At 45.6% G+C, this 24,620-nt stretch overlaps 1 protein-coding gene across 4 annotated transcripts in view; it reads right to left on the reverse strand.

Annotated features, from left to right (window-relative positions):
• SMARCC1 (SWI/SNF related, matrix associated, actin dependent regulator of chromatin subfamily c member 1) overlaps positions 1 to 24,620 on the reverse strand; it is a 383,361-nt gene that overhangs the window by 248,458 nt on the left and 110,283 nt on the right. For all 4 annotated transcript variants that reach the window (XM_033931941.1, XM_033931940.1, XM_033931939.1 and 1 more), the window contains exons 9-11: positions 20,214 to 20,339; positions 13,471 to 13,589; positions 2,193 to 2,317 (exon numbers count right to left, since the gene is read on the reverse strand). In XM_033931941.1, the coding sequence (XP_033787832.1) occupies positions 2,193 to 2,317; positions 13,471 to 13,589; positions 20,214 to 20,339 (370 nt within the window). The remainder of the gene's footprint in view (positions 1 to 2,192; positions 2,318 to 13,470; positions 13,590 to 20,213; positions 20,340 to 24,620) is intronic.

A 24,620-nucleotide genomic window follows, 5' to 3' on the forward strand; every position in this document is an offset into this window, starting at 1 on the left:
ACGACCGGAGGGTGCGTTGTCTATTTTATTAAATCTGTTCCATAGCTTTGGTGAGGTGTCTGGTCTAAAGCTCAATGTTTCTAAATCCAAAACACTGTCTCTCTATCTCAAGGTGTCCTCGGTTTGGCCTACTTTTCCTCTGAAGGAGGCACCTATCCAGGTTAAATATTTGGGCTCTTACATCCCTTCGGAGTTGGGGAAACTGTATGACCTTAATGTGGGCCCATTGCTTAAAAAATCCATTGAGAGCTTGCGACTTTGGGGCTCCCTCCCTTTATCACTGACAGGGCGGATTTATCTAAACAATATGATGTTGGTTCCCCGTTGGTTATATCTTCTTCAGACCTTGTCTTTCTAGCTCAAACAGCGCAATATGGCTGCTCTCTATAGGGAGCTTCATGTATTTTTATGGGGGGTAAATGACCCCGGTTATCTCTCCAAGTGCTGATGCTTCCTGTAACTCGGGGAGGATTTGGTCTTTTGGACCTTAGGATCTATAATTTAGCTTGTGGATTGCAGGCCTTGCGTGACTGGTGCCTTGAAACCTCTGTCTCCCTCAGCTTTTCGCTTGAACGGGACTTGTTGGCACCACTATCAGGATTATATCTTTTACATGCTCCTTCTTCCTGTTTAGCTGCTCCTTTGAAAGATCATGTTGTTTGGTCCTATATGTGGTGGGGCTGGAAGTTGCTGTGTAAGGCGTTACATGTGAACTTCAATGTGTCCCCTTTTTTGCCCCTTGTGGGGAACCCAGATTTCGCCTCAGGAGCGAGACTTGTACTTTTCAGTTTGGCACGCTAAGGGTCTTAGAAGAGTTGGGGATGCTCTTCAGGAGCATGGTTGTAATCTCACTCCCTCAGAGCTTATGTCACTTTACAATCTGGATTTTTTGGATACGTTTGAATATTTACAGCTTCACCATTATATCTCCGGCTTGCCTGGCTCTGCTCTTAAACTCCGTACGTCTGAACGATTAGGCCAGTGCTTGGCGATGTGGGAGCCGGTTGCACCTCGGTTATGTTATTATACTTCTCTTCTTTTGAACCTTCGCACTGACACACTTACCTCTGGGCTGGCACGGACTTAACTGTTGATATAGATCCTGCTGCTCTCTCTCATGGGTTTCTCCATGCGACAGCGGTTTCTTGTAGTATGAATCATCGGAAGCAGCAATTTAAGTTTTTCTACAGAGCTTTTGTATGCCCCTGGCAGGCGTTTCAGGCTGGGTTTGCTGAGCGGGATGATTGTCTTAAGTGTTTGCAGGGCCATGCCACGTTAGGGCACCAGTTTTGGTTTTGCCCCATTATCCAACATTTCTGGTCTTGGATGTGGGCTTTTCTTGTATTTTTACTGCCCTCTTTGCTTGTCTGCTCCCCCCAAATTGCACTATTCTATGTCGAGGGTGAGTTCGGGGATCTACCAAATGGTCACCGACTTCTTGTGTCTAAGGCCCTGCTCTTGGCTAAGAAGGTGATCTTGGTGTACTGGCGAGTGGCAGTTCCTCCTTCTGTGGGCCAATGGAAACACTTTCTTTTTGAACTGGCTCTGCTTGAACATCGAGCTGTATCGAGTAGGATGCTGGGTGGTTGGGACAGGTTTAAGGCTATTTGGGAAGTGTACTGGGCTTCTTTACCACATCGGGCGAGGAGCCTACTATTAAATTCGTAATTCCTCATTGGGGGAGTTTCTGGAGTTGCTCTTCTTCTTTTCATTCTCTATTGTCTTCGCCTGTGTTTCTCTATTTTTCTTTTCCCTATTCTGCCTCTTTTCTGTCTCTCTTTGATAGTTACGTAGAGCTTCACACCGTCTTTTGTGCACCATCATATTTCTCGGGACACACACACACACCTTGGGGTGCGGGGGGGGGAGGGAGTGGGGGGTTTGGTGGGTGATAATGGAAAAATTTATGTTGAGCTCTAGGTGCAGGATATTTTCTTTTGGATTGTGTTTTGCACTATTGCTCCGTTTCTCATAGTGAGTGCGGATCCTTGTTCCTCTTTGTTGTCTTGCTCATGTTTTGATGCCTTTTTCTTGTTGTATATTTCTTGTATATTGTCTTTTGAGCAGATTGTATTTGCTACGAGTGCAGTTCTTGTTTATTGCTTGTTGTTCGCCTGTTGCTCAATAAAGAGATTATTAAAAAAAAGTAAGCAATTAATGTTGAAATTATTAAACTGTTTATTGAAACCTACCATTTTTGGGAAGCACGACCTCCTCTATGTTGGGAACAGGTGTTGGATCTTCCATGTCTTTTGTAAGATCTTCCTGCTCATCATCATCCTTCTGTCCTTTCTTCTTGCCATGCATAGCAGTCTGACTTGATAGACAGAATGGAAACAAATTAAACCACAGCCTTTATAAAAAGAATTGCCTGCATTACTGCCTTCTATCAAAGACAATGACATTCAGATCACTTCCAAGGGGAGAAATAAAGCATTAAATAGTGTGCACAGTTTTAAAAATTTATTGACAGGCACATTACACAATAATCCTTCATGCCATATCACTTAAGGTATTATAATTAACTTCCCAAATCACCAAATTACTAACAATTATATTCATAAAATCTTTCAAAATGGTATAATAATGGACAGGTGATTTGCACTATCATGTATTTATTTATTCAATTTTCTATACTGTTCACTCAAGGGAGCACAGAACGGTTTACATTAATTTATTCAGGTACTCTAGCATTTTTCCCTGGCTGTCCTGTTGGGCTCATAATTTATCTAATGTACCTGGGGAAATGGGGGGATTAAGTGCCTTGCCCAGGGTCACAAGGAGCAGTGTGCTGAGGCTGTAGCTTTAACCACTGCGCCACAGCAGTTCTCTAAATGGAATGTTCATGTTTTTCAAACAAAATAAATCACTAGTATATCGCGTATCAGAAATGCACTTATCTCTTGGTGTCCCTTTGTGAACTCTATTGTTGCTGAACTGCTGGCTGTTAGATTTGTCTTCCATTATCCACTGTCCATTATTGTACCCAAACAATTCAAATAGCTAACCACAGTACAAAAAACTTGATTTGACAGAGTACTGACAGTTGTACATGGGACCATGACACTTACCATCTCCACTACAACACCTGGCCTTGGTCACACATGTAGAACATAGATAGCCCTTTACCAAATACAGGATAAGTGAACTATAAAGTACTAATGTAGTCAAAAAATAAACTCTAAAATGCCAGTCTGCATGCAATGCAACACTAGAGAAAGAAAGCACAGTTACTTACCGTAACAGGTGTTATCCAGGGACAGCAGGCAGATATTCTCACATGTGGGTGATGTAACCGACAGAGCCCCAGTACGGACACTTTAAAAGTGCTTTGCCACGTTAAGACTTTCAGAAAGTTTGCGATGGCCAGCACTATGCATGCGCGAGTGCCTTCCCACCCGACATAGGCGTGCGGTCCCTCAGTTTAGTAAGCCAGCTAAGAAGCCAACCTGGGGAGGTGGGTGGGTTGCAAGAATATCTGCCTGCTGTCCCTGGACAACACCTGTTATGGTCAGTAACTGTGCTTTATCCCAGGACAAGCAGGCAACATATTCTCAAATGTGGGTAACCTCCAAGCTAATCAAAATGGGATGGTAGGAGTGTTGGCCTTTTAAGAAAATAAATTTTGCAATACTAACTGCTGTGTTTGGAATCCGCCTCTAAAGGTATGTAAAGATCTCTACTCATCACTCGGATGAATTTAGAAAAAGAAAAATATTTTGCCTGTGATGTCTCTGGGGCTGAAGAATGTCCAGGAGAGTTAGATACTGAGAAAGCTTCAAGCTTGGTAGATGACAGAGATAGATCCGATTCCAGAAGAAGAGATGGAGACTTCGTCTTCGAATGATGTCGATCCAGTGTCTATGTGGAAGTATGCTTCATTTTCTTAGACACCTTACTGGATCGGTGCCACTCTGGTGTCGAAGGCTAAGGCCGCTTCCCTCTTTTGAGACATCGTGATGGACTTAGTAGGACTGCGGTCCGAGTGTCCCCAGGACCGATGTGGCCCTTCGGCTCAAATGAGCCTGGGGATGGCAGCCTATTAAAAATGGACAGATATGTGGTGGAAGGGGCAAACATGAAATAAAATAGCCATTATATTTTCCTCCCATTGCTTCGGATTTACTAGTTAGGGTTTGATTGATAAGATAGGGACTTAATCTAAGAGCAGAGAAGGTTTTATGAGTGGCTATATAAAATCACAATTGGATGAACCAGAACACAAACCAGATAAGACAAATATGAGCTAATATATTGATCTAAATATGTGTTTTGTGCTGAGGTCACTGGAAACAGGGAAAGAGCAGCATTCTCTTAAGACACTAGAATTAATTAATAAGCTCTGCTGAAGGCCAGAGAAGATAAACCAGGGGTGGTAGCTTAGCTTTATGAAGTTCCATTGTTTTAATGTGTGCCTTCTTGACCTGCATCCCAGTAGGGGAAGGGAAAGGCTTCTTAGCCAGCTTACCAAGGGGGATGGTGTACTGCGGCCCCGGGATCGATGCCGGTGTCTCCACCAGTGTTGAGGATTTCGATGCCGGTGCCTTTGATGTCGCAGGAGTCAATGACAGTTCGTTCTCCATGGTGACACCAAACAATTTCTCCTGCTGCAGGATGCAGTTCCTGATTGTTCATTTCTGAAGAGTGGAACAACGCTTGCACGATTGAATGCGGTGCTTGGGACCTAGACACTGCAGGTACCACTAGTGAGGGTTGGTCAGCGAGATAGTTCAAGCGCAGCAACCGCACCTCTTAAAACCCATCAGCGGGCATGACTAATGGGAACACCGCTTCACCTAAGTCGAAATCGATGGCTGAGGAAAAAAAACCGTTGACGAAAAAAAACCAACTAACTGTTTGTTTGGAGGTTTTTTTGTTTTGGTTTTTTTTTAAACAAGAAAAGAAAAAACGAACAAAAGAAGAAAAAATATGACAATTAGTCATCAATTCTGCGAGAATGGAAGGGAACATGACAACAGCCGTTGAAACACGACTTATTAACTCCACGGAAACTAAGAAACTGAGGGACCATGCACCTACATCAGCCAGAAAGGCACTTGCGCATGTGCAGTGCTGGCCATCGCAAACTTTCTGAAAGTCTTAAAGTGATGATGCACTTTTAAAGTGTCCATACCGGGGCTCTGGCAGTGATGTCACCCACATGTGAGAATATGCTGCCTGCTTGTCCTTGGATAAAAGCAAAATATCTACTGTGCAAAATATAAAGGCTGCAGATGTAAATTCTCAAAACTGCCATATTTCAAATCAGTAAACTGTTTATTTATATTCCGCCTACGTACTAGGCGGATCACAACAAAACAGCCTTAAGAAAACTGTATACACACAACAATAAAATTCAATGTAAAAGACAAAAATGAACAGACGGGCTGCCCCACCTCACATCTATGCTCCCATTATGTCAAAGGATATGCCAATAAAAACAAATGGGTTTTCAACAGCCTCTGAAATTCCTATGCCCCCTTTGGTGATTCACATATGCCACCTGCCGTGGCGCTGTCTAAAAACACTCGCACTGCTTTTCTTTCCAGAGTGTTCTGTAGAATCTAGAATGCCAGATGCAGGGCGACACTCATATTAGGATGCAAGGGAAATGAAGTTAACTGAGCTCTCACTCTGCTCAGTAAAGAGCAGGGAACAGACAGGACTCTCACAGGAAGTTAGCAATAAGCCATAGCAGAGCTGAGGGTTTGAAGAGTCAGCGAACCATCCCTCTGATTGAGGGCCACCACTGTATCTAAAGTACTCATACCTGCCTGCGATCCTGCATCTCCCAGCAAGGAGGGCTCACTCTGCGACATTGAAGTTATACAAATAGACCCCTCATCCTCAAAGTCTCCATCCGAAAGACCCACTGGATCCTGGCCAGTCTCTAATAATGAGCTAAATGTGCCTTGGGAGTTCAAGCTCCCTCACATGTCTCCTGGTACGCTGCCAGACTCCTGGGGAACACATTCTTCCAAATAAGCTCTCCATATCAGATTGACAAATTTCGGAGAAAATGCTATATTAGGCAGTGTGGAGTCCCCTTTAGATGACTCCAGCTTGCATCTCTTGGGCTCTGCAGCTTTCACGCTCCTGCACTCTGGAAGCGATTTACTCCCAGACGACGGACCTCCCCCCCTTTCCCACCACCAGCATTCCTCAGCCCTCGAGAGAAAAGGGGAGGCTAAGCCAGATGCTCCTGTACCCCCCCCTTCACATGCTGCGCAGCATGTGGCGCAAGGGTGCTCTTCAGGTGCCCATCCAGCACAAGCCTGGTATGAACAAAGGGTAAAGGAGCATGAGGACTCAATCCCTGCCAGTTTTGAGGCAAAACAAGGTGATTTGAAGGTTGGGAACTTTATTTTTAAAATTTGGAAATCCAAGATGGCCATAGTGGCAGCATTTTGGTGCCAAAAAAAGGCTCCAAAATGTCTTAACAAAAAGAGTGAAAAGGGGACTTTGGAGGTGGGAAAAACTAAACTAAACTTTAAGTTTATATACCGCATCATCTCCACGGAAAAACTAAAGGGGCAGAAACCTGAAAAAAAACAGCCTTTAACCCCCCCCCCCCCCCCCCCCAATTTTCCTCAGGCTGTAACAGTTTTACTCACCATGACCTGTGCTGGAGATGTCATGCAGCCTGCCTCACCTCTTTAAGTACTTGGATCTGGGAGAAGAAATCACTGCCTCAATATGACTGTTCCTTCAACACTGAAATCTTTGAGCTGCCAGTCGGACCAAAGTCAGACTGATCCTCATATTCCTGCGGAATCTGCACACATGATAGGGGGAAGGCGAAACACAGCTGGCACCCTGAAGAGCCTGCTGAGCCTACAGATGCCTAATAGCCTGCACTCAAGCCCCTGTGACCCAGCAGGCAAGCAAAGGTACTATGAGACCGGATCCTGAGCTCCACAAAGTTTCTGCAGATCCAAGCACTTAAAGAAGTGAGGCAGGCTGAGGAGCTCTCTGTTGAAGGAGGTAGTGTTGAAAAGCTGGAATGGATTCCTTCTGCATGGCTTGCAAGCATGGGGAGATTACCTGTCCATCCAGAATGATACATCTATTGCACTAGAAATTAATTTTGCTACAATGGGATAGCACCCATTTGTGAAGACAGTGGAGTTGACACTAAGAAAAGCACAGTTACATACCGTAACAGCTGTTATCCAGGGACAGCTATTCTCACATATGGGTGACGTCATCCATGGAGCCCGGATGCAGACAGCCTTGCAATCAGACTTGCTTGAAGAAACTCAGAAGTTTTGAGACTGCCACACCGCACATGCACGAGTACATTCCCGCCGAGCACAGGGCGAGTCTCCTCAGTTCAGATAGCTAGCAGAGAAGCCAACCAGGGGAGGTGGATGGATTGTGAGAATAGCTGCCTGCTGTCCCTGGATAACAACTGTTATGGTAGGTAACTGTGCTTTATCCCAGGACAAGTAGGCAGCCTATTCTCACATATGGGTGACCTCCAAGCTAACCAGATTGGGATGGAGGGAGTGTTGGCAACTTAGGAGAATTTTGTAATACTCTCTGGCCAAAATGGCCATCCAGTCTGGAGAAAACATCCAGACAATAATGAGAGGTGAAAGTATGAACCGAGGACCAGGTGGCAGCTTTGCAAATTTCCTCAATAGGAGTGGATCTGAGGAAAGCTACTGAAGCCGCTCTGACTTTGTGGGCTGTGACTCGACTCTGTAGATGCAGTCCAGCCTGAGCATAGCAGAAAGAGATACAAGCAGCCATCCAGTTGGAGATGGTATGCTTAGAAATTGGATGTCCCAACTTGTTTGGATCAAAGGAAACAAAAAGTTGAGGAGCAGATCTGTGTGATTTGGTGCATTCTAAGTAGAAGGCCAAAGTACGTTTACAGTCCAGAGTATGAAGAGTTGATTCTCCAGGGTGAGAATGAGGCCTTGGAAAAAACACTGGAACTACAATCGATTGGTTGAGATGAAATTCTGAAACCACTTTAGGTAAGAAATTAGGATGAGTACAGAGGACTGAGAAAGGTGGATCAGCAACTAAAGCTTTCAGCTCACTGACTCTTTGAGCAAAATTGAGGGCAATAAGAAACACTACTATCCAAGTAAGATATTTGAGATGAGCCGTAGACATTGGTTCAAATGCAGGCTTCATTAGCTGAGCAAGAACAACATTGAGATCCCAAACCACTGGAGGCAGTTTGAGAGGAGGTTTGACATTGAAAAGTCCATTCATAAATTTAGAAACCACCGAATGAGCAGAGAGGGGTTTCCCTTTAATAGGCTGATGGAAAGTCACAATTGCACCAAGATGGACTCAGATAGATGTAGACTTGAGGCCAGAGGTAGATAAGTTGAAAAGATAATCCAGAACAGAAGATAAGGAGGAATTTTGAGGGTCCTTGTCATGAGAGATGTACCATGTATAAAATCTAGTCCATTTTTGGTGGTAACATTGTCTAGTGTAGGGGTAGGCAATTCCAGTCCTCGAGAGCTAGAGCCAGGTCAGGTTTTCAGGATATCCACAATGTATATGTATGAGATGGATTGCCTGCACTGCCTCCTAGAGATGCAAATTTATCTCATGCATATTTATTGTGGATATCCTGAAAACCTGATCTGGCTCCGGCTCTCGAGGACCGGAAATGCCTACCCCTGGTCTAGTGGTAGGCTTTCTAGAAGCCTCTAAAATGTCTTGTACAGGTTGAGAAAACTGAAGAGGAGTTATATTGAAAGGTACCAAGCTGTCAGGTGTAGAGACTGCAGGTTGGGATGAAGTAGAGATCCTTGACTCTGTGTAAGCAGAGACGGAAAAACTGGTAGAAGCTATGGCTCCCTGCTGCTGAGTTAAAGTAGAAGGGAGTACCAAGGTTGTCTCAGCCACCGAGGAGCTATCAGAATCATGGTGGCATGATCATTCTGCAACTTGACAAGAGTCTTGAGAATAAGAGAAAATGGAGGGAATGCATACAGAAAAAGATTCATCCATTCCAGTAGGAAAGCATTTGCCTCGAGGTGATGAGAATATATCCTGGAGCAGAACTGGGAAGTTTGTGGTTGTGGGGAGCTGCAAAGAGATCTATCTGAGGAGTTCCCCACTGTGAAAAAATGTGATGAAGAAGCGAGGAATTGAGTGTCCATTCGTGAGGTTGCAGAAGATGACTCAATTTATCTGCCAAACAGTTTTTCTCCCCTTGAATGTAGACAGCTTTGAGGAAAGTGTTGTGGAGGATTGCCCACTCCTAAATCTTCAGAGCTTCTTGACAAAGGGAGGGAGATCCCGTCCCTCCCTGTGGGTTGACATAGTACATGGCGACTTGGTTGTCCGTCCGAATGAGGACTACGTGGTCGTGAAGAAGATGTTGAAAAGCTTTGACAGCATTTAAGATCGCTCTGAGTTCCAAAAGATTGATGTGACACTGACGATCTGTGCTGGACCACTGGCCTCGAGTACGGAGACTGTCGAGGTGAGCCCCCGAAGCATATGTCGAAGAATCTGTCGTGAGAACCTTCTGATGAAGTGGCGTCTGAAACAGTAAACCTCTGGGGAGATTGGAAGCGAGCATCCACCAAGATACTGTCTCAATGAAGGAGTGACTGTAATGTGTCGAGAGAGTGGTTCGCAAGCCTGCATCCACTGAGATACCAGGGTCCACTGAGGAACTCCCAGGTGAAGTCTGGCAAAAGGAGTCACTTGAACTGTGGAGGCCATGTGATCTAGTAGTACCATCATGTTTCTCGCTGAGAGTGAAGAGCGAGAAGACACTTTGTGACAGAGTTGAAGAAGAGCATCCAGACGTTGTTGAGGAAGGAATACTCTGAGTTGGATAGTGTCCAAAACAGCCCCGATGAACTGTAGATTCTGAGAGGGTTGAAGTTGGGATTTGGGAAAGTTGATTTCGAATCCCAAGCTTTGTAGGAACCACGTAGTCCGTTGGGTCGCTAAATAACCCCGAGATGTTGAATCTTTGATGAGCCAGTCATCTAGGTAAGGAAACACCTGAAGACCATGGTTCCTTAGAGCTGCTGCTACCACCACCACTAGGCACTTGGTGAACACTTTGGGAGATGAAGCAAGGCCGAAGGGTAGCACTCTGTAATGCAGATTCCCCACCCAAAATCTGAGGAATTGACGGGAGGCCGGATAAATGGGAATGTGAGTGTAAGCCTCCTTGAAATTTAGAGAACATAACCAATCGTTCTGATCTAGAAGGGGATAGAGGAATGCCAGGGATAGCATGCAAAATTTTTCTTTGACTAAAAATTTGTTGAGAGCCCTGAGATCCAGAATGGGTCGCAGATCATACGTCTTTTTCGGAACTGGGAAGTAACGAGAGTAAAACCCCCTGCTCTGCTGTTCCAGAGGAACTTCTTCGATGGCACAGAGATGAAGCAGAGCTTGAGCTTCCTGAAGAAGAAGGGCGGTCTGGGATGAATTGGAAGGCTACTCTCTTGGACGAAGCTCTGGTGAAACATGAGTGAAATGAAGAGTATCCTTCCCTGATTATTGACAGCGCCCAGAGGTTGGATGTAATGGTCTCCCATCGATGGTAAAAATGATGGAGACGACCTCCTATGGGGGGAAGGGAGGACAGAGGCAGAATGATGGAGGTTATGCTCTGTTTGAGACAGTCAAAAAGGCTGTGCAGCCTTAGATACAGCAGACGGCTGAGGTTTCTATTGCTTCTGCTGCTGTTGTTGTTTCTTGGGGGGTGCTCGAGTGTAAGGAGCCGCCCTTGGAGGATAACGCCTCTGGAAGGATGGAAGAGGTTGAGAAGGTGTTGCAGGAGCTGTCTTGGGCTTTGGTCTGACAAATGAAGCAAAAGATTTTTCATGCTCAGACAACTTCTTGGTGGTAGCCTCTATGGATTCATCAAGGAGGTCATTGCCCTCACAAGGAATATTAGCCAGACGATCCTGAAGATTGGGTTCCATATCAATGGTGCGAAGCCAGGCCAGGCGGTGCATCGCCACTGCGAAAGCAGTGACTCAGGAAGAAAGTTCGAAGGCATCATAAGTTAACTGGAGAATATGTAACCTGAGTTGCGCCAAGGTCACAGTAAATTGTTCAAACTCTAAATGGCTATGTTGATCCAGGTTTTGTGTAAAATCTGGAAGGTGATCAATCAGGAACTTAAAATAAGTGATGAAGATAAAATTATAATTGAGGACTCTGGAAGCCATCATGGTATTGTGATAGAGGTGACGGCCAAATTTGTCCATGGACTTACCCTCTCTTCCAGGAGGTACTGTGGCATAGACCCTGGAAGGATGAGGATTCCACAAGGAGGGATTGGTGAGATAGTTGTGAATTTTCAAAACCCTAGCAATGTAGAGTTCTATATCTCGATTCCAATTTGCCTGGAACAGCAGGTATAGCATAAGGAGTCTCCAGATTTCGTTTAAAAATTTAAGACAGAAGCCTGTTAAGAGGAAGATAAAGTGACTCTGCAAGAGGTTGAGGCAGATGCATTTCTTCCAAATAGAGTATTTCGAACCAGCGTCCAATTTAAGATCCAGGTTGTCAGTCATCTGGTAAAGGAAGGAGGAAAAGGACAATTGATCCGCCAGAGCATGGCCTTAAGAAAGACTCGATGACCTCGAGGCACCTCGAGTGGAAAACGAAGGCAAAGCCTCTCTGGAGTATTGGTAACCCAAGGAATAGACAGACTCGGAGGATGCATTGGAAGCAGCTGAATCCTCGGGGTCTATAATTGGTGTCCTCGATCGAGGAGTTGGAGGCCTCAAAGAGCTGGAAGGTCTGGAGTGAGGCCTGGACGAAGAAGGCTGTTCCCTGGAAGAAGACCTGCACCTTGATGGATGCCTCAATCAATGACGAGAGTGCCTGGAAGGAGGTCTCGGATAAGATCGAGGAGACTTTGCCTTATGTCTGGAAACGGGCAGTACTGCTGGTGAATGAATAGGGCTAGAAGCTGTAGATCGAAACCCTATAGACTCAGTGGTTTGGATCGAGGAATCTCGAAGCACTCCCAAAGACTCGGCTCCTTGCATAGAGTGTGAAGATTCCAATCGAGACACTCGCAAAGACTCGACTCCTTGCATAGAGTGTGTAGATTCCAGACCAGATACTTGCAAAGACTTGACTCCTTGCATAGAGTGTGTAGACTCAGCTCGCAGCACAGGCAGGGACTCGACCTCGCGGGAGACTGCTGATTACCCTGGCTGGACTGCATGAGGCAGAGTCGAGGCAGGACCGTATTTGCTCAGTAACTGAACAAATTGCTGCTCTAATATGGTCTGGAGCGAAGCCTGCAACTATGGATCCAAGTCTGAAACTGGACCACTTGCTGAGGCTAGAGGTTCCAAGGTGGCGGTAGACATATGCTTTAACTTGGAGGATTGATGCTTGGATAGCTTGAGGACCATCGCAGGAACCTTCTGTTTAGGTATCTGACCTAAGGGGAGCTCAGGGGAAGATAAAAGCAGGTGTAATCGAGGCCAAAGATGATGCGAACGAGGAAGGTCTGAGAGACTCGAGGTCAGAGTTGTGGAAACAAGAGGACCCCCCGTTGACTGCTTGATCGAGTCGGAAGTCAAGGTCATTGCTGAAGAGTCCATCTTGAACAGCTTTTCCACTTGAACCCGATGACGTTTCAGGGCTCAAGGTTGAAGAGTAGCACAGCGCGAGCACGAATTTGGACTATGGTTAGGCCCGAGACAACAAAGACACAAGCAGTGTGGGTCCGTGAGGGATTTCGCATGCTGGCACTGGCTACACTTCTTGAAGCCCGTGACTGGCCAGGACATAGGAGGGAAGATGGCCGCTGCGAAGTCGAAGCCCACATGCTGCGGGTGCGCGACCTGTCCCGCCAGTCAGCCAACGAAAAAATAAACCTTTTTTTTTTTTTAAACAGAAAAGAAAAAACACAGCAATTTGCAAAAGAAAATAACACAAACCGCGGTGAAGAGAAGGCACGAAGCAAACGAAGTTCAGCGCAGGGCGTCAAAGTACAGACTTCTTGGCTCTGCAGAAAACTGAGAACTAAGGAGACTCACCCTGTGCTGGGCAGGAAGGCACCCGCGCATGCGCTGTGCGGCAGACTTGAAACTTCTGAGTTTCTACAAGAAAGTCTGCTTACCGGGCTGTCCGCCTCTAGGCTTCGTGGATGACGTCATTCATATGTGAGAATAGGCTGCTTGCTTGTCCTGGGATAATGAACTTTTACAAGTACATGGAGGTTATAAGTATTTGAAAAACTGACAAGTGTGATGATAATTACTTTGTCCATCTACACTAAAAATCCTACTTGAGCAAAATATGAAAGCAATTAATTTATCAACACTGTTCTGAAGGCAAAAGGAGAGCTTATATGGGACATTTGTGGAAATTTCCCTTGCAGTCTTACCAGAGATGGCTTAAACTTCTTGAACAAGTCATTAAAAACTTGAGGGACTTTTAGGAAAATTCCTGTATTTTCCTTACTTCCTCAATAGTTTCCTCAATCCTAGCTCTTACCCTTTTTTCCCAGTCTTTTTCTTGGACTCTAATGCCGTGGCAGATGGAGAAGGAGAGCGTTTTCTTTTCTTGGCAGTAGCTGTTGTCTTTCTTTCCCTTCTTTCAGGACTGTGGGCAGGCTGCCAAAACATACAATACATAACATAAATCATCTGTTTGTGACAGACACAAATTTCCGTGGCACTTAATGTGCACATTTCCAAAACAGAGTTAAAGTAATACTAGTATTCTAGAGATTTGGCTTCGAAATTTCGCTTTCCTTTACCCTCCACGTTTTTTTTTTTGTTTTTTTAACAACAAAGTAACCATTAGATTGGACACTCATCCTAATTATCTGCTACTTCCCACGCCAAGATATCTAATAGCTACCTAATGGTTAGAGCAGTAGGCTGACAACCAAGAAGCCAGGATTCAAATCCAGCTGCTGACCCTTGACACAATCAACCATCAACTATGTCTGAAAAGGAATTACCAATCAAGTCCTTGAAAGGTTCCATTCCTACTTTATGGACCGAACCTCCACTGTGATCTTGAATAACTCCGTTTCCAAGACATACTTAAATAACTTTGGCATTCCTCAAGGATCAATACTTTCCCCATTATTCTTCAATATTTACCTCACCCCCTTTATTAACGTTGTGTCAATCAATAGGTTTCACTGCTTATGTGTATGCAGATGATATTCAGATCACCCGTCCTATTGATCCTTCTAATAACAATGACGTGACGTTAGATAATATTAACAACTGGCTAAGAGAAATCATGCTATCCCTAAAACAAACTGCCCCTGTGGAAGGAAAGTATTCATCTAGCATCTCCAATTTGCATTGACAACACACCAATCAATTTAGTCAATTAGGTTAAAATTTTGGGTGTGATCATTGACAGTAAACTAAATTACCACGCGCAAATTGGGTCTGTGGTTAGAAACTGTTTCTATAAACTTAGAACAATCAGATCTTTAGCAAGTATTCTGTAACCACCATCTCTAAACATATTGATTCACTCACTTGTAATATCAAAAATAGATTACTGCAACTCTCTATACAAAGGAATACTACAGAAAGAAATTAGACGTATTCAGTTAATTAAAAATACAGCTATTAAAGTCATCACTAATTCTAAGCAATATGATCATGTCACTGCGCTGCTGTTAAAGAAAGCCCATTGGCTCCCAATCCCGCACAAAACAACATATAAAATTGCCAAGATAATTTTCAAAATACATAAAACTAAGGAACCTGCATTTATTGACAAACTACTCATTCCACATGATCCTCCCAGAGCTTTAAAATCTACAACTCAACACCTATTCTTTGTACCTTCACTAAAGATTATTATTACTCGCCGTACGACAACATTTTCAGTAACTGCCCCCATGATCTGGAATTCACTGCCAATGCACATCAGGGAAGAAAAAAAAATCTAGATAAATTTAAAGGGGCATTGAAATGTTTTCTTTTTAAAGAAGCCTTCAAACACCAATTTTCCCCTTCTTTCTTTTTTCTGCCTAAAGGCACACAAAGGTAATGAAGCTGTTCCCCTTTGTTCCTTTTGGTTTTCCCATTAATGTTCTCTTTCCTAGATTTTATTGTAGTTCATCCCTCTACCCTTTTGTTTAATTGCATGTTGCGTCTACATATTTTGTTTGTATATGTCTTTGATTTAACTTTTGTACTCCCCTTTTTATTATTGTATATCGCGAACAATCCAGGATAGGCGATCAATCAAATTTTAACTAATTCTTGGAAAACTTGGATAAAGCTTGGAGGCCCCTTGTTAATAAGTTACACCATATCGTATACCCTACAAACAATACATAAATGGAATTTTAAAAATAATTTTAGCGTACATTGATAATACAATTAACACGTTAAATGTCAAAGCGCTTTAAAAAATTTTTAGCATGGTTAATGCAGGCCCCCTTATCTCCTCAGCGTTAGAGAATGACACAATGGCTGTTACCCGCAGCTAGCCACTGGTAGCCGCAGGTAACCTGCAGAAACGGTTGGGAAAAAGAAAGTGCTCACTGCGGATACGTGAACAAGGCCATCTACCACCCCGTGGAGTGGTGAATGGCCTTGTCTCCACAGTAAGAGAGGGAATGCGCGCAGTCACCGTTCGCATGCAGCCCCCTTCCCTTCCTTCTGATCACCGCCACATCTATCTCCCTAACTCCTTTACCCTTACCTTCGTGGCGCATTTTAATTTAATTTGTTCAAGAAGCCCAAGCCTGACGTCTCGTGTATCTGCGGAAGCTTCTCCCCTGACGCAACTTCCTGTTCCATCAGAGGAGAAGCTTTTGCAGACGCACGCAACTTCAGGTTCGGGCTGCTTGAACAAATTAAATTAAAACGCGCCACGAAGGTAAGGGGAAGGGAGGGAGATGCACGGACTGCTCGAGGGGAGCTGAAGGGGGTGGATGAGGGGGGGGTGAAAGGAACAGACGCTGAAAGGGAAATGGGGAACACAGAGTGTGGAGAAGACGCTGGAAGGGAAATGGGGAACAGAGTGTGGAGAAGACGCTGGAAGGGAAATGGGGAACACAGAGTGGGGAGAAGACGATGGAAAGGAAATGGGGAATAGAAAGTAGGGAGAAGATGCTGAAAGGAAATGGGGAACAAAGAGTGAGGAGAAGCCGCTGGAAGGGAAATGGGAAACAGAGAGTGGGGAGAAGCCACTGGAAGGGAAATGGGGGGAACAGTGTGGGGAGAAGACGCTGGAAGGAAAATGGAGAACAGAGAGTGAGGAGAAGACGCTGCAAGGGAAATGGGGGGAACAGTGTGGGGAGAAGACGCTGGAAGGAAAATGGAGAACAGAGAGTGGGGAGAAGACGCTGGAAGGGTCTAGACAAGAGTGATTAAAATGGTTAAGGGGCTGGAAGGGAAATGGGGAACAGAGAGTGGGGAGAAGACGCTGGAAGGGTCTAGAGAAGAGCGACTAAAATGGTTAAGGGGCTGGAAGGGAAATGGGGAACAGAGAGTGGGGAGAAGACGCTGGAAGGGTCTAGAGAAGAGCGACTAAAATGGTTAAGGGGCTGGAGGAGTTGCCGTACAGTGAGAGAATAGAGAAACTAGGCCTCTTCTCCCTTGAAAAGAGAAGACAGAGGGGACATGATCAAAACATTCAAGATACTGAAGGGAATAGACTTAGTAGATAAAGACAGGTTGTTCACCCTCTCCAAGGTAGGGAGAACGAGAGGGCACTCTCTAAAGTTAAAAGGGGATAGATTCCGTACAAACGTAAGGAAGTTCTTCTTCACCCAGAGAGTGGTGGAAAACTGGAACACTCTTCCGGAGGCTGTTATAGGGAAAAACACCCTGCAGGGATTCAAGACAAAGTTAGACAAGTTCCTGCTGAACCGGAACGTACGCAGGTAGGTCTGGTCTCAGTAAGGGCACTGGTCTTTGACCTAGGGGCTGCTGCGTGAGTGGACTGCTGGGCACAATGGACAACTGGTCTGACCCGGCAGCGGCAATTCTTATGTTCTTATGTAAATTGGGTCTGAAACCATATTGGCAAGGTAAGAGAATGGAGAATCTCTCTAAATAAGATGAGAGCTGAGTAGACATGATAGCCTCTAGCATTTTGGTCAAGACAAATGCAAGGCGCTAATAAGGAAGGCACATAGAGACCTTGAAAAGAAGATTGCGCTGGAAACAAAAATACACACTAAAATTTTTTTTAGGTATATTAAAAGAAGAAGCCAGGAAAAGAATTGGTTGGACTGCTAGATGCCTGAGGGATAAAAGGGGCTCTCAGGGAAGACAAGAATTTAGCGAAGAGATTAAGCGGTCAATTCTATACGCGGCATCCCACAATAGTCTAACCAGCTGATCAGGAGGCACGTTTTCTCTTTCTTTCTCTCTTCCTCCCTGCAGGTCCTGCACCTCTCTCCCTTCCCTCTAGCCCTCTTCCCATGGGTCCAACACCTCTATCCCCTCCCTTCAGAGTTTGGCACCTCTCCCTTCCCTTTAGCTCCACCCCACCTACAACATTGGCCCAGCATCTGTTTCCCATCTCCCCCCAATCCCCAGACTAGATCCAGTAACTGTCTCCATTCCCTTCTGTTCCAGCTGGTCCAGCAGCCCAAGCAAACCCCTCCCTTCTTCAAGGGTGCAGTAGCAGCCCCCTCCCCCCATCTCTGTATCACAGGTCCAACAGGTTTTGCCGGAAGTTACATTGGAAGAAAAGACTTGATGGCAAGAAGGTTCCCAGAGCAGCACTGCACTGAGAGGCTGGGAGACATAAAAGGACCGACCCAGGAGAGTCACAGGTTTGTTGTGTTGTGGAGATTTTTTTGTCGTTGGCATTTAGGAGCCAGGGAGGGAGGGTGCGAGGGATCTTGGACCTGCGATAAGAAGGGAAGGAAGGTGTCTGCTGGACTCCCCGGGGGGTGTCTGCTGACTGGGATGGTTTGGGAAGGGAGGCAACTCACATATCTTTCACTGCGGGGACAAGGCCATTCACCGCTCTATGTGGCGGTGAATGGCCTTGTTCCCGTACCCACAGCAATCAGTCACTGTCTCATTCTCTACTTCAAACTCTGTTCCTTCCATCCTGTTATTTCATTTGCTTGGAATAGACAGAGTCAGTATGTCATGCTTTGCTTCTGGCCCTATTCAAATCCAGGCTAAAAGACCACCTTTTTAAAACTACTTTTTAAAATCCTTGTTTAAACATTTTCATAATAAGTATATTGTCAAGCAGAGACTCTCATGCTTGACAATATATTTTATGTACAAACCTTTACCAGGTAGCGCTACAGAATTAAGTAGTAACAGTAATAGTTGAAGCAGACATTTTTTTCTCTGTAGTGCCAATAGTAAGCACTGGGGTGGAAAGTGGGGTGGATTTGGTAGAGCAACACCATAGAAAATTACTACTCTCTCCAAAACTGTACATTAGTCCAAATGAGGCCACACCCAAGGTATATGCAGCGGCAGTTCACCGGGCTTTTGCCATTGCCTTTTCTACCTGTTTGATCGCCATAAGATCAGTAGACATCCCTAGGTTACATTACATTACTGGTAGAGCATCACCATAGAAAATTACTACTCTCTCCAAAACTGTACATTAGTCCAAACGAGGCCACACCCAAGGTATATGCAGCGGCAGTTCACCGGGCTTTTGCCATTGCCTTTTCTACCTGTTTGATCGCCATAAGATCAGTAGACATCCCTAGGTTACATTACATTACATAATATTAGTGTCTTCTATTCCACCAACACCTTTCAGTTCTAGGCAGATTACAAAAGAATTTGTCTGGGCATACCCAGTGAAATTACAAGATAGATAATTAGAAGAAGCATTAGGGTCCAGAGATATATTGAGAAGGTTAGTTTGACTTGACAAATTTCCTTAATAACTTGGTTTCAAATTCTTTCCTGAAGGTTTTTAGTTGGACGTTGTGATCAGCAGGTTGGAGATGTGGTGGTCTAGTTTCGCTGCTTGGGTAGCTAGTAGGCCGTCATACATTTTCTTATGTTGTATGCCTTCGATTGGGGGTGAGTGAAGGTGCCTGTGTTCTCTTTGGTCTGAATGTGTGGTTAGGCGATTATTTAGATAGGTTGGTCAATCGCTATTCCGGGTTTTGAATAACGTGCAGTATAACTTGTAGAGTATGTGTACTTATACAGGGAGTCAGTGTGAGTCTTAGAAGGCAGTAGTAATGTGGTCGCATTTTTTCAAAGAGTGTATCAGTATGAAGGCTGTATTTTGCATTGTTTGTAATTGTTCTATCATGTTGGCAGGGCATGACAGGTATAGGATGTTACAGTAGTCTAGGAGTCCTAGAACAAGGGATTGGACCAGGAGTCTGAATTGTTTTTTGGTCAAAGTATTTTCGGATTTGTCTTAAGTTGAGCATGACTGTGAAGGCTTGCTGGACTGTTTTGTTGATTTGGAGTTGCATGGTTCAGCCTTTGTCTATCACTGTTCCCATCAGTTTTGGATTGGGTTGCAAGGGGTATGTGATGGAGTGTATTTCAAGGTTTGTTATGGTTAGGGTTTTGTTTTTTTCAAAAAGTAGGAATTTAGTTTTGTCTTGGTTCAACTTTAGTTTGTGTTTCTTCATCCATTTTGTCACTGTTTCTAGTGTTATGCGTAGTATGTTGTGATGGAGGTATGTTGGTCAAAAGGACAGAGGATGGTGATGTTATGCCTAGTTTGCCAAGCAAGTACCGAGTGTGGCTATGTAGAGATTGAAGAGTGTTGGAGATAATGGAGAGCCTTGGGGAACTCCACAGGGGTTGGTCCAGGAATTCGATTTTTCTTTGTTTTAACTCTATATCTCCTGGATTGAAAGAATCCTTGAAACGATGTGTAAACTCTACCTGTGATTCCTATTGCTTCCTTTGTTTGTAGTAGGATATCATGGTCAACTACGTCAAATGCTACAGTGAGATCAAGTTTCATGACTAGGTCTGACTCTGCTGAAAAATGTCAGAGTATCAAACCCTTGTGAGACTAGTTGTATTAAATCATATAAATAAATTTCTAATCTACACTCTACAAATGCAAAGTCTAGCATTTTAAATAACATTTTAAACAATTTATTCAGTCCAATAGTTTGCTGGTGGCTATCTAGTCTTTTATGTCAAGTACGACACATATTATTAATTGTCTGCTGGAAAGTAATCATTATGTATGCACTTTGCAAAATGAGTATGGTCTCTGGAATCTAGAATGGCAGACTTAGAGGATGTGTGAAAGGATGAACAAACACTTTGAAGTGGTGATACCTCATCGTTCTTGAGGGAGATCCGCTGGCGGAAAGCCACTGGCTTCTTGTTCTCATCCACCTCATAATCTTCTTCATTCATCCATTCATTGAAACCATCAGTGTCTAGAATCCATTTTGCATGAACCTGTGAATAAAAATCATCATGAATCCTCACTGGAGACAGATGAAAAGGAGCCTACTATCATTTGTTTGATTTTTGTTTTTTAGTGGCACTTTACAATTGTAAAAATGCACTCATAAGAATTGCCGCTGCTGGATCAGACCAGTGGTCCATCATGCCCAGCAGTCCGCTCAGTGTTTAACACCCTGCAGCATGGTAATCCTACAGAAACTCAAATGTAGAATAAAAACAGAATTCACCTGCATCTATGCTCTCCCCCAAAGAAAAAAAGCAATGTTACTTACCGTAACAGTTGTTATCCAGGGACAGCAGGCAGCTATTCTCACTAGTGGGTGATGTCATCCGACAGAGCCCCGATACGGATGTCTCACAAGCATGTCTTGCTTGAAGAAACTCAGAAGTTTCGAGATGCCTGCACCGCGCATGCGCCAGTGCCTTCCCGCCCGATGGACCAGGCGTGTCTCCTCAGTTCAGGTAGCTATCCTGAGAAGCCAACCCAGGGGAGGTGGGTGGGATGTGAGAATAGCTGCCTGCTGTCCCTGGATAACAACTGTTACGGTAAGTAACATTGCTTTATCCCAGGACAAGCAGGCAGGTATTCTCACTAGTGGGTGACCTCCAAGCTAACCTCAATGGGATGGTGGGAGTGTTGGCAACTTAAGAGAATAAATTTTGTAACACTGTTTGGCCAAACTGTCCATCCCGTCTGAAGAAAGTATCCAGACAATAATGAGAGGTGAAGGTATGAACCGAGGACCAAGTGGCAGCCTTACAAATCTCCTCAATTGGTGTCGATCTGAGGAAGGCTACAGAGGCTGCCATTGCTCTGACCTTATGGGCTGTGACCCTACAAGGAAGGGATAATCCAGCCTGGGCATAGCAGGAAGAGATACAAGCCGGCATCCAGTTGGAGATGGTACGCTTCGATACAGGTCGTCCCAACTTGTTCGGATCAAAGGAGACGAAAAGTTGAGGAGCAGTTCTGTGTAGCTTGATGCGATCCAGGTAGAAAGCCAAAGCATGTTTACAATCCAGAGTGTGAAGAGCCGTTTCTCCATGATGAGAATGAGGCTTTGGAAAAAATACTGGAAGTACAATGGACTGGTTGAGATGAAATTCAGAGACCACTTTAGGCAGGAATTTCGGATGAGTGCGGAGGACCACCTTGTCATGATGGAATACTGTGAAAGGTGGATCCGTCACCAAGGCCTGAAGCTCATTGACTGCGAGCAGACGTGAGGGCCACCAGAAAAACCACTTTCCAGGTGAGATACTTAAGTGGAGCCCTGTTGAGAGGTTCAAACGGAGGCTTCATGAGTTGAGAAAGGACGACATTGAGATCCCAAACCACGGGAGGAGGTTTGATAGGAGGATTGACATGGAAAAGTCCTTTCATAAATCTGGAAACCACAGGATGAGCAGAAAGAGGTTTCCCCTGTAGAGGCTGATGGAAAGCCGCAATAGCACTCAGGTGGACTCTTATAGATGTAGACTTGAGACCAGACTGAGACAGGTGTAGAAGATAGTCCAACACAGAGGATAGGGAAGCTCGCTGAGGCTCCTTGGCATTGGAAATACACCAGGAAGAGAATCTAGTCCACTTTTGGGAGTAGCATTGTCGAGTAGCAGGCTTCCTGGAAGCCTCTAAGACATCCCTCACCGCTTGAGAAAACTGGTGAGGAGTTACGTTGAGAGGAACCAAGCTGTCAGGTGGAGAGACTGCAGGTTGGGATGAAGCAGTGATCCTTGATGTTGAGTAAGCAGAGAAGGAAACACTGGAAGAAGGACTGGTGTCCTGCTGATGAGTCGAAGCAGAAGGGAGAACCAAGGTTGTCTGGGCCACCGAGGAGCTATGAGAATCATGGTGGCTTGGTCCGATTTCAATTTGACCAGAGTCTTTTGAATGAGAGGAAATGGAGGAAACGCATACAGAAATCGATTCCTCCAATCCAGCAGAAAGGCATCTGCCTCGAGGCGATGAGGAGTGTATATCCTGGAGCAAAACTGAGGCAGTTTGAAGTTGTGGGGAGCCGCAAAGAGGTCTATCTGTGGCGTCCCCCATTGTGCAAAGATCTGATGAAGGGGGTTGGAATGGAGAGTCCATTCGTGAGGCTGGAGTAGACGACTCAAGTTGTCTGCCAAGACATTGTCCTTCCCCTGAATGTAGACAGCTTTGAGGAAGGCATTGTGGCGAACTGCCCAATCCCAGACTCTGAGAGCTTCCTGGCAGAGGGAGGCCGAGCCCGTGCCCCCCTGCTTGTTGACATAGTACATGGCGACCTGGTTGTCCATGCGGATGAGGATCACCATGTCGTGAAGCAGATGTTGAAAAGCTTGAAGAGCGTAGAAGATTGCTCTGAGCTCCAGAAGATTGATCTGATGGAGGCGGTCCGCACTGGTCCAGAATCCCTGAGTGCGAAGCCCATCCAGATGAGCCCCCCAGGCATAGGCCGAGGAATCGGTTGTGAGAACCTTCTGATGAGGAGGAGTGTGAAACAGCAAACCTCTGGATAGATTCGAAGAGGTCATCCACCAAAGTAGAGACTGCCGAAGAGCAGGAGTGACTATGATGTGTCGAGTCAACGGGTCTGACACTTGAGTCCATTGAGAAGCTAGGGTCCATTGAGGAATTCTGAGATGGAGCCTGGCAAAGGGTGTCACATGAACTGTAGAGGCCATGTGGTCCAGGAGGACCATCATGTGTCTCGCTGAGATGGACTGGCGAGAAGATACAGACTGGCAGAGATGAAGAAGAGCATCCATGCGCTGAGGAGGAAGGAATGCTCGAAGCTGAATGGTGTCCAGTACCGCCCCGATGAAGGGAAGGGACTGGGTAGGCTGCAGATGGGATTTGGGGAAGTTGATCTCGAAGCCCAAGCTCTGCAGGAAGCAGATCGTGGTCAAGGTCGCCGAAATGACCTCTGGAACAGAGGGGACCTTGATGAGCCAGTCGTCGAGGTAGGGAAATACCTGAAGACCCCTGTTCCGGAGTGCAGCAGCCACCACCACCAGACACTTCGTGAAGACTCTGGGAGACGAGGACAGGCCGAAAGGAAGCACTCGATACTGCAGGTGTAGATGTCCCACCCGAAATCTGAGGAATTGGCGGGAGGCTGGATGAATGGGAATGTGAGTGTAGGCCTCCTTGAGATCCAGAGAGCATAACCAGTCGTTCCGCTCGAGGAGGGGGTAGAGAGAAGCAAGGGTCAACATGCGAAACCTCTCCTTTACTAAAAACTTGTTGAGGACTCGAAGGTCCAGGATGGGTCGTAGGTCACCCGTCTTCTTCGGGACGAGGAAGTACCGGGAGTAAAAACCCCGGTTGTGCTGGTCCACCGGAACCGGCTCGACGGCCCGAAGCCGAAGCAAAGCCTGAGCCTCCTGAAGGAGAAGGGCGGTCTGCGTTAAGTTGGAAGGATACTCTCTTGGAGGGTGGTCCGGGGGGGGGCCCGATGGAAATGAAGAGAGTATCCTTCTCTTACGATGGAAAGGACCCACAGGTCGGTGGTAATAGCCTCCCATCGATGGTAAAAATGATGGAGGCGACCCCCGATGGGAAAAATAGGGGGATGCAGAACGAGGTCGGTTATGCTCCCTGGAAGAGAGTCAAAAAGGCTGAATAGCCTTCGGTGCAGCCGGCGGCTGAGGTTTCTGCTGAGCCTTCTGGGGAGGCTGTCTCTTCGCCGGTTGTCTCGCAGCAGGAGTCTGACGAGGGGTGTAGCGCCGCTAATAAATCAAAGGCGGTCTAGAAGGTCGAGACTGCTGAGGCTTGGGCTTAGGCCGAAGGATAGATTTAAAAGACTTTTCATGATCCGAAAGTTTCTTGGTAACAGTTTCGATAGACTCGTCGAATAAATCAGCGCCCGCACAAGGCACATTGGCAAGTCTGTCTTGGAGGTTCGGATCCATGTCAATTGTCCGAAGCCATGCTAAGCGACGCATGGCCACGGAACAGGCGGCAGCACGTGCCGAGAGCTCGAAGGCATCGTACGAGGACTGCATCAGCTGAAGACGTAGCTGGGAAAGGGAGGCTACCACTTCCTCGAACTCGAATCGAGCCTGAGCATCAATGTAAGGAGTAAACTTGCGGAGAAGAACTCCAAGAAGAACTCCAAATATGAAGAAAAAAAGAAATTATAATTGAGCACTCGAGACGCCATCATAGAATTCTGGTAGATTCTCCTACCGAACTTATCCATCGTTCTCCCCTCTCGTCCCGGTGGTACAGAGGCATAGACCTGGGAGGGATGAGAACGCTTGAGAGAGGACTCGACCAGCAGGGAT

This window comes from Geotrypetes seraphini, chromosome 2 (assembly GCF_902459505.1).
Source record: "Geotrypetes seraphini chromosome 2, aGeoSer1.1, whole genome shotgun sequence".
Lineage (NCBI taxonomy): Eukaryota > Metazoa > Chordata > Amphibia > Gymnophiona > Dermophiidae > Geotrypetes > Geotrypetes seraphini.